Below are 16,000 nucleotides of genomic sequence, written 5' to 3'. Positions count from 1 at the left end.
AACAGTTTCATGTATTGTGCCTCACTCTAACCAAACACTGTCTGTCCCCACTTTTATAGGCATTTTCACCCACTGTCCTTTTCCCTGAAAGTATATTTATAAAGAGACACATTTTACAAATTCAAATACTACATACTGGATACATTTTTTTTTTCTGTGCATCATCCGCTAACATATCTCACAATGCAGAGAATGGCAAGCTAGGAGTAGGGACCAATCCTTCTGAAACAACGACATTCTTTGGTACTGAAATATGAACAGGATACAGTGATAAAGATGAACCTGTTCAAACACCAAATACCCAACTAGGCCGAGCAGCTAGTTCAGGAGTCCCATCAGTCTTTTTTCAGTGTAATTTACATGCAGTTACTTACCACCTGTCACCTTAACAGTGAAATGTCAAATGTCTTTGTACAAAGAAGTGATGTTAAAAAACAAACAGTGATTCAGTTGGTTTCTAGACCGTTTGTGGCACAGCCTTCCACCCTCAAAAGAAAACAACAAGGAACTCGGACACTAGCAGAAGCCATCTCTTACCTGGCACTGAGGAAGGAATCTTAAATATAACATATTTTGTCTTCCCCTTGTCAACTATAGAGGTGCCCATATTGAGAACATTTCCAGCGCTGTCATAATGGGGATGAGAAGTCGCCAGGTTCACCGCTACATATTTATTGTAGTCAACCTAACCAAGTGACAGCATAAGGATGTATAAAGAGTACATGAAATTACTTAACCTATATCACAAAAACTCTCTCTACCTTTGGCACTAGTGGCCTTTCCACTGGCAACCCCAGCATGAGACCAAAGACTCAGGCCCTGTTTCAGGAAAGCCTTCCAATTCAGGAAACAACTTGCTTAACTTTTAAGTCTTGAAGTTAAAAACATTGAACTCAGTGGGACTTAAGCATGTGCTAAAAGGATTTCCTTATTCTGGGCTTGAATGGGTCATGGATGCTGAGCATTTAATCCTAAAGGTCACCTCCAGGGTGAGGCACATGGGAAGAAGGTTTGTGTAACCAAAGGTAATTGCCATTGCCAATCCCTTACTGAATGGGCTTCACACAGCAAGGCTGTTAAACCAGCAGCTTTCATGAGCAAAAAGATTTCTAAGTTATTTAAAGTCGATAAACCGTATTATAGCTGGGGATAGGGCCTGGGAGGTTATACATAGTAGAAAAGGTTAACTAAAAACATGTCTTAATGTATCTAGACTCACTTTTTTAGAAAATTAAAGAAATGTCTTGCATAAGGAAATTCAGATGGTCTAATGACTGAGAAAGTTGTGATATAACTGGCCTAGAGAATTAATTACACATCATATAAATTGTTGCATAATAGGGGGGATAGCTAGTAGGATCATTAATCAACCAAAAATAATCAGATGCCATAAACACAAGACCTGACATTATGCCTACAGCCAAGTAGGATTATGCACAAGTTAAAACTGCAAAAGCCAATACTTACCCTAAGACACCGGGAATTTTGTAGTTTGAAAGAAATGAAGAATAAAATATTGTAAGTTAAAATAACTGACATTGTAAGTTGGCAACAACAACCACCCCAATCTCCATGGCTCCCAAATGGCCTATTCTGACACAGGAAGCACTGGCTAAAAAAACATCTTTTCACATTTACTTATGTCAAATTTGGCCGCCTTTAACCTGACACCCCAGGCTGTAAAGGTCAGCATGACACTGTATTCATTAGCAGATAAAACATGGTATCCAACATGGATGCTTTACCTTCTCTAATGTCTCCAGGGTGTGAGGATTAATTTTCCTAATGAAATTAGTCTCGCTTGTAGCATAATAATCCTCACCAGTTTTCATAATATTGATCAGGCAGTTGTCTGTGAACTCAGGAATGGTGTGGGACAAGTAGCAGAATGCTCTGTGGGGATGAAAATGTTATATAAATACATTAATCTTTGAGAAGTTGCTTTCGCTCTCAAATGGGACAGACGTGATCATGGCTCTGTTTGTTACTTGTTTAGTGTTATCCTCCCCGTGAGCCACACATAGAACTGGAAGTTGTGCCTGCTATTGGAGAGCAGGATGTGACCTCTATGCGGCACAATCATTGGAAGTGGGTTTATTATTGAATTTGTACTCTCTCTGCTGGCTAGTCCTACAGCAACAGTCTTAACCCAATCTGGAAGTGTGGACACACACAACTGCTGCTTTTACATGCACAAACAGTTCATCTAATATCTGGCCCATCCTGCTCCTCTTGGAATCAATGGCAAAACAACCATTGACTTGAATGGGAGTAGACACTATCGTGTGTGTGCGTGCATGCAGTTAGAGATCACATTTTGAAAGTCTGGTCCAGTAGGTCATAGATATTGATAACTTTTTCAATAGGCTTTGGTAAGAAAGTGGTGGATGAATACTTCCTCTGACAATACCTTTTTATTCCCAATAATATTCCCTATCATATCACCACAGCGTTAAAATAAAGACTTTGGGCATAAACTGCTTGATTGTTTTCTGTAATTCTTGCTTAAAGAAATCAAAAGATTTATTGGAGTACTGCAAGTAATAACTCCAGCACACAGAGGCAGGACTTAAATTTGTAGTTGTTACTTGCAATGTGCCAATAAATCCTTTGATTTCTATAAGCAAGTATTAAATTTTTTAAAATGTATAGAAAGACTGGGAATTAGATCCCTGGCATTGCCAATGGTGTGTCAATTCTAAACTTACATACAAACATTGGGGCTTATTTTGTATATGCAGAGGGGAAATTGAAAAGCAGTTGTGTTGGAGAAATAGATAGCAGAACCTCGTTAGAAAAACATTGCTTACTTGGCAAATAGGTTTTTGCATGGATCTGGATAAGCCATAGTTCCAAACTCTGACACCACAATTCTGTTTGCTTCTATATTACAATTGTATGCGTCACTGCGGAGGTATTTACTTCTGTAGTAAACTTCGCCTGACAAAGGGCAAACAAAATCTTTGTATTACATGCATCCTCAGAAGATATTTATTTTCCTTAGAAAATTAATATAGAACACCTGTCAGATAAAGAAATTACAGCAGAACCTCATCTGGTTGGCCTCCAGTTAAGCAGACTATGGATTGCTTTCAACCCCTAATTTTTCAGGTGGTGTTCTGGGTCTCTGAAAAAATTTCAGGGGAAAATGGGGCTGTCTGTACTTTATTCCCATTGTTTATACTTATGGGCTGTCAACATTGATCGCCCAAATTTTGACTTACCCATTTTCCTTGGTTCACAAAATGTTTAGGCAATATTTTGTGTATCGGATGTTGAGAAGGTGGTTTTAAACTAAAAATGCCAGCACGCGAAAGCAACTCTACATTAACTATCTACATGATGGAGCGGGAAGAATAAATTGTAAGTTTCAAGTTCCTAAGGAATTGTTAAAACAAACATTGAGGGAGTTCTAAATTTATGAAAGACAACATGGCTTTTTCCTTTTTAAAAATCCCACTTTACTAAATTTGACCACTTAAGCTTTAAAGGCAGTTTCTTTAAACTCTCAATGATGCTGTCACTAAAACAGTCCCCAAGAAGAATCTGTAATTTCTCTGATGATGATTACAGAGCAGGAAGAGTCCTATTAGGTCATCTAATCCACCCCTAGTCCAGAATAACCCTTTGTTACATTCCTAAAAACCTCCTCTCTAGAGCTGGAATACTTGCAGGCAGCTGTTCATGGGCATGTTTATGATACTCATCACTAACATATTTGAACACCTGTAAACAATGAATTACGCCTCACAGACCCTTGTGAAGTAGGGAAGGATTATTATTCTCATTTTATACACTAGGAACTATCACAGAGAGGTGAAGTGACTTGCCAGTCATCACATAAGTCTGTGGGAGAGTCACACACAGAACCCAGATCCCAGAACTCTTATTTCTGTGCTTTAATCACCAGCCCATGGTTCCTCCATCAGGAAAACAGTATGTATCCCCAGACAATGGGGGAGGGGTGGTGGAAATTGATTTTCTTGGCAAATTTCAGTCTCCAGTATTTGTAAAAAAACCAGCACTCTTCTAGGCCTGAAGGAATGCCTGTACAGAGTAAGCCACTTCAAGCATATGGGCTTGTGTGTCTGAACAAACACAGCTCCCTTTGCTTTAGATGGTGCAATAAACTGGCAGTTTCAATGTCTGGCCATTTCTGTTTATGGCTGCATTCTTAACAGGCACTGAACTGGGCAGGCAGACAGGAAATGTGTTTCTGGAATCTCTCATCCCAACACAGCAATGGAAAATAAAAAAAATGGGGGCAGGGAACCCAATTCTCCTACAAAGCTAGTATATTGTGCAGCAAATAAGCACAATGAAAAACAGCCCCCATTATATTCTAAAGCAGATGAAATAATATTCTATTTCCATATTTTACGGTCAGGTTCAGATTAAAAAGAATATGGACAGAGGAAATATTGCTTCTGATCATTTCCAGCACCTTGCCTGAGGGTAGTAAGTAGGATTTGGACATTCATTTAAGTATTGTTTATATAAGCACATTAAATATACATGAGACCTGATTTGCAAGCTAAGTGGCACAGTGGCCTAGTTTCACTCTTGGCTGCTGTCTTAACTAGGTTCAAATCCTAAGAAGGGTGTTTAACCCATAATGTAAATAGGCTGTTTGCCCATGTCCAGGAAACCTCTGTACATGATGGTACTATTAGCTGATTCAGTTTGGAATCATGCAGGTACTGGGGCTCTGGAAGGAAGCATAGTAGCAAAGTCTCTATACCTCCTGGATGCGCCATGGTTACCTTCAGCTGTGGTGGAGGCAAAAGCTGCTACGTGCTTCCAAACAGCTGCAGAATGGAAATTGTAAATGGAAATACAACTCCTATTGTGAGCTGCGTTTCTTAATCCTTTACTTTAATGACAGGTTTCAGAGTAGCAGCCGTGTTAGTCTGTTAGTTGCCAACTGTGTCCACATATCTATTCAGGGGACACCATCATAGGGCCTAATCACATCAGCCACACTATCAGAGGCTCGTTCACCTGCACATCCACCAATGTGATATATGCCATCATGTGCCAGCAATGCCCCTCTGCCATGTACATTGGTCAAACTGGACAGTCTCTACGTAAAAGAATAAATGGACACAAATCAGATGTCAAGAATTATAATGTTCATAAACCAGTTGGAGAACACTTCAATCACTCTGGTCACTCGATTTCTGATCTCAAAGTGACTATCCTTCAACAAAAAAACTCCAAAAACAGACTCCAACGAGAGATTGCTGAATTGGAATTAATTTGCAAATTGGATACAATTAACATAGGCTTGAATAGAGATTGGGCGTGGTTGAGTCATTATACTAAGTAAAACTATTTCCCCTTGTTTATTCCTCTTCCCCCCTCCCCCCCACTGTTCCTCAGACGTTCTTGTTAACTCCTGGAAATGTGCTGGAAATGGCCCACCTTGATTATCACTTCAAAAGGTTTTCTCTCCCCCCCCACGCCACAGTCCTGCTGGTAATAGCTCATCTTATGTGTATTTTTTCATGGTCTGTGTGTATATAAATCTCCTCACTGTATTTTCTACTTTATGCATCCGATGAAGTGAGCTGTAGCTCACGAAAGCTTATGCTCAAATAAATTGGTTAGTCTCTAAGGTGCCACAAGTACTCCTTTTCTCTTTACTTTAATGTCTACTCAAAACCATGGTATCTAGACCAGTCAACCAGAAATCCTGGCCTAGAGTGAAATCTTGATCCCACTGAAATCAGTGGGAGATTCGCCATTGGCTTCAGTGGAGCCAGGATTTTACCCCGGTGTAAATATTCTGTATTGCACAGCTCTACGCTTAGTACCCACAGCACAAGCCTGAGAGAGCCTCAGACGCCCCAGCTCCCATTGAAGTCAACCTCAGGAAGGGTCAAAAGACCTGGCCCTTTAATGGGTACTAACATCCTTGAGGAAAACATAATTGACTTACATTTTTAAAATATTTCAATGAGTTACTATGAGCCAGCTTTTTCTCTGCATTAGGGCAGGTTTGTCTCATGCCACACCAGCATAAATCTGACCTAAAGCCAGTTTAGCTGTCCCAGGGAGGGTCACCCCAGTGTAAGGGGGGGATCATCTTGTGCCACTGAGCCACTACAACAGCTCCTAGGCACCCCTTTCCCTGCAGCCAGAGAAGGGCTGTAGCTGGAAGAAAAGGGCATGGCTGGGCATTCCTGCTGCCCAGCAATCCTAAGGTTACATAGATACATAGATATTTAGGTCAGAAGGGACCATTATGATCATCTAGTCTGACCTCCTGCACAATGCAGGCCACAGAATTTCACCCACCACTCCTAAAAAAGACCTCACACCTATATCTGTGCTATTGAAGTCCTCAAATTGTAGTTTGAAGACCTCAAGGAGCAGAGAATCCTCCAGCAAGTGACCCGTGCCCCATGCTACAGAGGAAGGCGAAAAACCTCCAGGGCCTTCCAATCTGCCCTGGAGGAAAATTCCTTCCCGACCCCAAATATGGCGATCAGCTAAACCCTGAGCATATGGGCAAGATTCATCAGCCAGATACTACAGAAAATTCTTTCTTGGGTAACTTGGATCTTACCCCATCTAAAAACCCATCACAGTCCATTGGGCCTATTTACCATGAATATTTAATTACCAAAACCATGTTATCCCATCATACCATCTCCTCCATAAACTTATCGAGTTTAATCTTAAAGCAAGATAGATCTTTTGCCCCCACTACTTCCCTCGGAAGGCTATTCCAAAACTTCACTCCTCTGATGGTTAGAAACCTTCGTCTAATTTCTAATCTAAATTTCCTAGTGGCCAGTTTATATCCATTTGTTCTTGTGTCCACATTGGTACTGAGTTCTCAAATGGCTTTTTGGGGCCAATGGTAGCTGGTGCAAATTAGAGCAGCCTTTAGAAAGACTGATCCAGCACAGAAGCCCCAGGATCAGGGGAACATGCAAGGCTGACTTTAAGCCACCTTTGCACATTCCCCTTCTGAGGTGAGCACAGCATTTCCACCTCAGAGAAGGAAAGTCACACTGAGAAGGGCAAGACCAGCACCTGTTCTCTCTTTGGCAGCTGTGTCTGTAAGACTGCATTGACTGTCCTTCCCTTCATTTGATCCTCACTAGCTACACAAGCCCTTGTTAGTCTGATGTTTTGCAGGACTCCTAACCAGCCGTATGTCCGACAGGACCTTTAGCTAAGCATCTGAAACAATTCAATACACGAGTATTGTAAGCAGACTCCACCCACATTTATAAAACCTCACACTCCTGTTTAGAGACCAAGACTTGGTTTGGGTGCTCGCGCTATAAGGCTGCAACCTACCATTTTTAAATGTAAAACTGTGCATCAGAGCCAAGCCATCAAACCAATGATTATAGTGGGTTTCCCCCACTGTGTGCATGCCTGGACCATTGCGAAGAAGAATCCCCTGCAGCCAGCTTGGTAGCTCACCTGTAAAGAGAAAGGACACAGTTCACTTCCACTCCAAGTCAAAGGTGACCTTGTGCACTAAAGGACTAATTTCCAAAGGTAAGCAAGTCCATGGGTGATGCAAGTCAGGATTTTACAATTACGTATTTGCTCGTGCCATTTAGGTTTGCCTAACCATGTGGCCCTCATTATACGCAAACCTGAAAACATGAAATTACCTGAACATAATTTATTAATTATAAGAGATTGATGAGGGAGGAGCATTTTCTTCCTGAACTTTCATTTTAAAATTATCCATCTAATCCCATTTGCTATTCCCAGCAAAAGCCAGGCGTTACCAGATATAAATTATAGGAGTTATTTACAGATCAAATGCTTCAGTGGCCAAGATGCCATTGTAAACTGAAGGCTGGTTGAATTCCAGTAACAATCCCACTAATGAAATTACACAGTGTAATGAAGCGTTGTGATGGCAGCACTTTAGAACACTAAATGTCAATTCTCAGAGTGTAAATAAAGATTATAAATATTGTATTGATGCTACATAAGTGCTGTCCAGGGTTGAATACAAGATATAGGGATTTGGTGATTTATGACACATGAGGAACAAGAAATCAGCTAAGTTACTACATGTTATTCACAAAAGAAATCTTTGCTAAAAAAGCATTAAGGTTGCCAAGTCAAGCATTCACAAGTTAGGAAATGCCAGAATTAAGCTTGCCTGTTTTTCCTTTGTCATATGCATATGCTATTGTCTTAAATTACTTTATCACATTCTATTTTTTCCCCACAAGACCTCAGCCTCAGTCAGTGCACAAAATGGATGGCACTCATTTAATGAAAAGCTCTTCAATATTTTGTGTCTTCCTCATTGTTCAATGGGAGATCCCACTACACTCTGTTCAAACCCTGCTCCAAAGACAGAATTATTAATAGAGCTGATCAAAACACTTTCAATGAAATGTTTCGGAGTAGCAGCCATGTTAGTCTGTATCCTCACAAAGAACAGGAGTACTTGTGGCACCTTAGAGACGAACAAATTTATTAGAGCCCATGAAAGCTTATGTTCTAATAAATTTGTTCGTTTCTAAGGTGCCACAAATACTCCTGTTCTTCTTTCAATGAAATGTTTGTCAAAATATCTGGGTCCATCAAAGCTGAAACATTTTGCAGGGATGTACTGATTTTGACTAAGTTTTTGATAGGAAGATTTTTGAGGTCCAGGATGGTCTTTCTGGTCACTTCCACCGAGAAGCATTCCTGATCTTTTCTATCCAAAAAATGGCTGTTTGAACACAGTTTTGGTTTGTGAAAATGGTTGAAAAGTTCTGGTTTTGTTCCAATGCAGAATGAAAACAAATTGTGAAACCTTGAAGGCTGTCTTGAAACTGAATGGTCATCCTCTAGTCAGCTCTAATTATTCATTGCCTCATAGGCTTTTTTGTGAAATGTATTGCTCTAGTATCTGACTGCTTCATAAACATCAATTAATGTATTTTCACAACACTCCTTTGAGATGAGGAGCTATTATTATCCCTATTTTACTAATGGGAAACTGAGGCACAGAGAGTAAGGTCAAAATGATCCACCAATTTTGGGTGTCCAATTTAAGATACCTATGACCTGATTTTTCAGCATACTTAGTATTATATAGCACTTTGTTAAAAGCACAGCTCCCACTGACTTCAATTGCAGCTGTGAGTGCTCAGCATTTATTTTTCTTTAGTAGGTATAAACTTTAATTCTTTGTAGTTTAAGTAGGATGTGTTATTAACAGGCTCTAAGGCCACTCTGTCTCTCAGCCTTGATGCAAATAGGAAGGTGACCCTTCACCTAATTAAGCCATGAACAACTTGTTCCCTAATTTTTTGCTGGTAAAAAGGGCAAAGGGCAGTTGAAAAGGGACCTCTAGGAGTATTTTAAGAAAGGCTAAGTGGGAATATGAGTGGGTGAAAAGCAATGGCAGTCACCACTAGGTCATAAGTCACATATAAGAATGTGTCAAGGCCCTAGTAAATTCAGGGCCATGTGCACTCCCAACTGTTACCCCCACCAGAGGAGCAGAGGGGGCTGAGATACTTCCATGAAGCAATCTCCTGCTTATCACATTTTTGGAGTAGCCTATGCTTGTGGTCTAGTCTAACACCGGTTATTAGAAGAGAACTTCCAGTTAAAGGAGGAACTTTCCAAACTGACCAAGAGCCAAGCTTGTCCATCCGTGACTGGGAGAGGACCATGTTTCTGGGTTATTAGATTTGTGGTCCCCTGATTGGCTCCAGGGAGGTGCTATAAGTTCGGACAAGCTAAAAATCACCACCATAAGGATCAAGGTAGATGTGGAGAATGGCATGTTCCTCCTACTCCACCACAATGTCAGGAAGGGCTGATGCCTTTGCTTTCTGTAGGCTAGCTCTAACGAGGAGGAGACTAAGACCACCACTGGTTACGCCAGCTTGACTAGCACAGAGAAAGCCCACCGGTCAGCATGAGATACCAACCAGAGATATCATCTGTTCCCCTGACCTGCAGCTCTGTGCTGATGCTCTGAAGGCCACGAAAGCTGAAGAGCAAATCTTTTTCTTTTATTAAGAAACTTTCTTCTCCCCCCCACCCTATTTTGTTATTGGCAGGTGTCTCCATGCAATATTTCTGATTTTTCTTTAACCCTTTTAAAGGGTGTATGGTGTGCATGTGTACAAACTGTGCACATGTAAGCAAAAGCGTAAGTAACAGTATATGCCATGAATCATTTCCCAACCAACATGCTAAGTGAGTCCTCCCTTAAACCATTTTGTTACCTGGTTTGTGTCTGTATGCACCGCTCTGCACTAAGAGGGGAATGGAGAGTTGCAGATCAGTTCAAAAAGCAGATCCACATGGCCTGAGCCAGGGTTTAAATTAATGAAAGGGGAGGTGAGGGACCAGCCAGCTCCCTTCATCCTAAACGAGCCCCTGAGTGCTTAGAGACTCTAAAGGGGATGGACATATGTTCCCCTCTCCTATTCAGCTGGGGCCAGCCCAACTGCCAAGGTCTCATGAAGTTTCCCACCGGGTTGAGGAGGCACATCAAGGACAGAGAAGGAAACACCACCTTCTTAAGCTTCCAGCATTTAGTATTTGAAATAATTGACCTGTTGTCTTAATTTTATGATTTGATTACTGGCAGTGTTCATTTGCTACTATAATCAATTGGTGATTCCATTCCATATCATTGTTAAGGTGCTTCATTCCAACTGTGACCTTGATGTGAAAATTTGTATTGTGTGGTCTTACTTAGTTTAGTAAAAGTTTAAATAATTACCCACAGTGAGAAGTTAATTGACTAAGTTTGCTTGTTTATTAATTTGAAGAAGGGGTGTGTGTGTTGCCCTTTAGGTTGTTCGGGGAGGAAAAAAGTAATTTCGTAGAGTATTTGAGGGCTATTTGGCTCTGTTTCCAAATAAATATTTATCTTCCTTACAAATTAAAAACTGCATCATAATGCATATTCACAAGGGGTCCAAATTAAGGTTGTAAACAAACCAAAAATACAGCTATTCTACTATGTGACATCATGAGGGATGCAACGGTCATCATGAGGGATGGAACCTTTAGAGCCACCACTCAGACCTCGGCCACTTCAAAAGTAACTGATAGTACAAGTAGGTTGGTATCCTCTGTGGACCAGCACTAGAGGAGGATGAGACAAACACTTTCACAATGTGTTTCACAGATATTTGCTAAAAGCAGAGGAATGGTAAGACTCAGGAATCATGAGTTCCATTCCAGACTCTGGAGGAGTGTTATTTAATAGGCACAGACCTCTGCCTGTTCTCCCCAAATGTGACTCCTTCTGCCATACCCCTGCCAGCCTGTCCTGTCTCCAGTCCTCTCTCTTCTGCACATCTGTATCATCACCCTGTCCCATTCTCCACTTCCAGTCAGCACTAATCAGGCTTCTTGTTTCAACTCCAGGCTCTTTACCCAGCAAGTCTTAGTCTCACCCCTCTGGAATCCCTGTCCCCCAGCCTTCCCCCCATCCCAACTCCCAGTTCCAGTCTCTTTAACCAGACATTCCCAGTCCCCATCCCAGTCCTCGCTCCTCAATTAATCTCCATCCCCACTTGCTCCTACTCATCCTCCTGGGATCTTTGTCCAATGTCAGTGAGACCTCCCCAAGCTCCTTGTCCTAATCTCTTTGTCTAGCCTGTCCCAGTTCTCCTTTGCCCCAGGTCCTTTTCCAATCTGTTTCCCCACCCCTCTGACCTCTTTCCTCCTGACCCACTCATTCTCAGTTCCCATCTCCGTTCCAGACAGTCCCCGTCTCCCCCCCACTTATTTACTCTCAGCCCCTTCCCCGATTCCAGTCCCTCTCTCCTTCCCCCACCCGTTCAAGTCCCCCATGGTCTCCTTCCAATCTCTGCCTCAGTGCCAATCTCCTTGCTCAGCTAGTCCCAATCTTTCCCTGCCCCACCTTGACTCCCACCACCAGCCAGCCTCCATGCCCTTTGTCCCAGTCTATTCTCCTCTCCCAGGTCTGGCTCTTGTACTCACTATGTTTGAATCATGCAATTTTCTCTTCCATGCTGCCTCAGCCCAGCAGGAGGCATTGACTCTCCTGGGCTATCAAACACCCTACTTTCAATTCCAGGGAGATCTGGACCTGGCACAGCTCTCAGCAGCCCAGAGCTGCAACCTCAGGGACAATCCTGCTCAGCCCAAACTGGAACCTGCTCAGACTAGATGGAATCTTCAAGGAATCTGAATACTAAAATTCAAGTCTCTACCGAGCATGTGTGGACTCAGATGTTTTCAAAGACTTATAACTTGGCCAAATTTGCATAGATTTTCACAGGGATAGCAAAAGGCACATCCCTGACACAAAGGCCAAACCCCTGTCAAAGTTCAAGTCCTTTCTCCAAAGCATGGAGACAGGGAGCAGGACAGGCCTAATACAGTTTTTAAAAAAAAATCACCAAAATTTTTGAAAATACACAGAACATCTTGTCCCACCAGCCTTGTTCTCAAAACTGGCTGAACAATTCTGGCTGACATTTTTCAAAACACATTCAGCCTGAGGCAGACACCCGGCATGGAAAATTTCAGTCCAAATGGGTAAAGTTTGGCAAAGTTCTAAGCAACTGAAAACAAGCTAGTATAATGGAAAGAGTCAGGCAACCTTAATAAAAGGCAATTTTAACAGGCCCGTCTTTAATACATTCCAAGAACATTTATTTAACTAATACTGGATACACATTACTACTATTTATATTATAATCAGTCCAGTCATGGACCAGGATCCCATTGTGCTAGGCACAGTACAAACATACACACCTTCCTATGGTATTAGGTTTGCAATTCTGTGCAGAGGGAGAATAAATGGATGAAGATAACAGATGCACATTTGACTGTTCTAACAAGAGCTACAGAAGAGTCTAGACTCTGACAGCATAAAAATTCTTGTTACATGTTGTCAAGGTTCCTCCCCCACTCTGAACTCTAGGGTACAGATGTGGGGACCTGCATGAAAAACCTCCTAAGCTTATCTTTACCAGCTTAGGTCAAAACTTCCCCAAGGTACAAAATATTCCACCTGTCGTCCTTGGATTGGCCGCTACCACCACCAAACTAATACTGGTTACTGGGGAAGAGCTGTTTGGACGCGTCTTTCCCCCCAAAATACTTCCCAAAACCTTGCACCCCACTTCCTGGACAAGGTTTGGTAAAAAGCCTCACCAATTTGCCTAGGTGACTACAGACCCAGACCCTTGGATTTTAAGAACAATGAACAATCCTCCCAACACTTGCACCCCCCCTTTCCTGGGAAATGTTGGATAAAAAGCCTCACCAATTTGCATAGGTGACCACAGACCCAAACCCTTGGATCTGAGAACAATGAAAAAGCATTCAGTTTTCTACAAGACGACTTTTAATAAAAATAGAAGTAAATAGAAATAAAGAAATCCCCCCTGTAAAATCAGGATGGTAGATATCTTACAGGGTAATTAGATTCAAAAACATAGAGAACCCCTCTAGGCAAAACCTTAAGTTACAAAAAAGATACACAGACAGAAATAGTTATTCTATTCAGCACAATTCTTTTCTCAGCCATTTAAAGAAATCATAATCTAACACATACCTAGCTGGATTACTTACTAAAAGTTCTAAGACTCCATTCCTGGTCTATCCCTGGCAGAAAACCAGCATATAGACAGACACACAGACCCTTTGTTTCTCTCCCTCCTCCCAGCTTTTGAAAGTATCTTGTCTCCTCATTGGTCATTTTGGTCAGGTGCCAGCGAGGTTACCTTTAGCTTCTTAACCCTTTACAGGTGAGAGGAGCTTTCCCCTGGCCAGGAGGGATTTCAAAGGGGTTTACCCTTCCCTTTATATTTATGACACATGTGCAAACACAAGAGCCAGATAAGAAATCATCGCTGAAATATGAGGGGGTATATGTTATTATTCTAGTCTTCTCATGTACTTTCCTTTAGTCTGTAAGAGTTAGCCATATGAAGAAAGTGGCTCTCTTTAGTATTGCCACTAAAGGGCTGAGAGTAGATAAATAATGTACGTTTAATATATTCCAAGGGTTTTTCAGATTGCAAAAGCTTTATTTCTTGTTACATGTATAACAGAATTGCAGGGGGAAAACCACAAAAATTCACTAACTCTCTCTCTCCCTTTCCACCTCAATTCCCCCAAAAAGGATTCGTACCTGGAAGGGGGGGGGGGGAACAACCCTATAATCTAAACACCTTCCCTGCTCCATAAAATGCGTTCGTGCAGAGTTTCCCCAAGGCACGGGACTAGGCAGACACAGATTAAGTAGGTCTCTAACAACACATGGTGGGATTGCTTTCAGCCTTCATTAAGTGGGGCTCAGCTGGAAGACATTGTTACTGTATGTACACAATACTGTATACAGTAGAAGAGTTACTCTGCACACAGTGAAAAAGACTATTTCTAACACTGATCTTGTATCTATTTTCATTCTCTTAGCGAAAACAGCTAGAATCCTAATTAAAATATTTCATCATCATTCCCATAACCGCATTTGGTTGTTGGGGCACCCTATGAGCAATTAACTAATTGTCTCCTTCCCTGACAATTGTGTGTCAGTGCTTGAGTCTCTGAAGTCCATTCCTGTCCACTCTTTTATGTTGTCATTCCATCTCTTCTTCTGTCAATCTCTTCTTCGCTTCTCCTGTACTATCCCTTGGAGGATGATCTTGCATAGGCCAGAGTATCTTGTTACATGGCCATGCCACTTCAGCTTGCGCTTCTTTACAGTCATCAGGAGGTCTTCGTATGACCTACTGCATTGGGTGATGATGTTGCGGACCTCTTCATTAGGGAGGTGGTAGAAGTAGGAGATTCCCAGGATCTTACGGAAGTATCTCATCTCTACTACTCGTATTTTCTGTTCAAGTTCTGCCATAAGGATTGTGGAAGTATAACACTGTATAAGTATAGCGTTGTATAAGGGGACATGCTGGATACATTGTATATGAGAGGGCATGCCAAAACATGTTACTAAGTATCTGAGGGAGCACATGTAGGGACAGTTAGCTTTTGAATGGAGAAGCAATTAAGATAGAGCCAGCAGGTCTAAGAAGCAGGCATCAGAATGGAAGGTGTGAAGGGCAATTAGTTAAGTTAACTGGAAGCTGTTAAAGGAGATTGTTAAGGGTGGCAGGTAATTGAAGATACGTGACTGGTCTCAGGGATCTCGAAGGGTGGTGACTAAAATCTTTTTTCTTCTTTTGTCTGTAACTTGTTCTCCAAAAACTGTATAAATTAAGAGACACAAGCCCCACTCGGGGGGCTCACTTCTAAATGTATTAGCAGAGCAGCTTTGCTAATAAAACAGAGTGGTCTGATAAATTGTAAGTCTGAGTCAAACTTCGACAGGGTCCATGTGTCTCACACATGCAGAAAAATGGAGATGACCAGTGCGTGCAGCAGTTTCAGTTTGGATTCCAGGAAGATGGTCTTACTCCTCCAAATTGGCCTTAGCTTTGCCACTGCTGCTGCTGGCGCAATTCTTGCCAGAATTTCTGCTTTGGATCCTTCATCAGTGAGGACTGTCCCCAAATACTTGAACTGTTTCACTGTCTCCAGCTCGTCCACCGAGTGATATGTGAGCTGATCCCATCACGTTTGTCTGTCATCAGCTTGGTTTTCTCTGCACTAATTTCCATGCCGTATTTTGAGGAGGTTTCATCCAATCGTTTCACAAGGTTGGCAAGTTTATCTTCACTGCCTGCCAGGCCATCAATGTCATCAGCGAACCGAAGATTTGAGATTGTTCTCCCCCAAGAGCTGACTGTGCATATGTGATCTTCTAGGGTATCAGTCATTATCCACTCCAAGTAGATGTTGAACAGTGTGGGCGAAAGAAGGCAGCCTTGCCGGACTCCAACGTGGTGCGAAACCACTCTCCTATTGTGCCATTGACGAGAATGGCACTGCTGGCCTTGGCACACAGTTGTCTAACGGTAAGAATAAGCTGCCACCAACATTGTACTTCATGGTTCCCAGAGAGCTTCGTGCTATACTCTGTCAAACGCCTTCTTGAAGTCAACAAAGACGTGGT

General features: G+C 41.9%; 1 protein-coding gene across 2 annotated transcripts in view; it reads right to left on the bottom strand.

The window, feature by feature from the left end:
• BCO1 (beta-carotene oxygenase 1) overlaps window positions 1-16,000 on the bottom strand; it is a 45,338-nt gene that overhangs the window by 16,413 nt on the left and 12,925 nt on the right. The window contains exons 2-5 of one of the 2 annotated variants that reach the window (XM_073308033.2): window positions 7,315-7,443; window positions 2,811-2,940; window positions 1,746-1,893; window positions 538-685 (exon numbers count right to left, since the gene is read on the bottom strand). In XM_073308033.2, coding sequence (XP_073164134.2) covers window positions 538-685; window positions 1,746-1,893; window positions 2,811-2,940; window positions 7,315-7,443 — 555 coding nt within the window. Of the gene's footprint in view, window positions 1-537; window positions 686-1,745; window positions 1,894-2,810; window positions 2,941-5,001; window positions 5,206-7,314; window positions 7,444-16,000 lie in introns of those variants that run through there. The other variant, XM_073308034.2, reaches the window with a different exon arrangement.

This window comes from Lepidochelys kempii, chromosome 12, assembly GCF_965140285.1.
Source record: "Lepidochelys kempii isolate rLepKem1 chromosome 12, rLepKem1.hap1, whole genome shotgun sequence".
NCBI classification, from domain to species: domain Eukaryota; kingdom Metazoa; phylum Chordata; order Testudines; family Cheloniidae; genus Lepidochelys; species Lepidochelys kempii.
The sequence above is the reverse complement of the archived record's forward strand: the minus strand, read 5'-3'. Positions and strand labels throughout refer to the sequence as shown.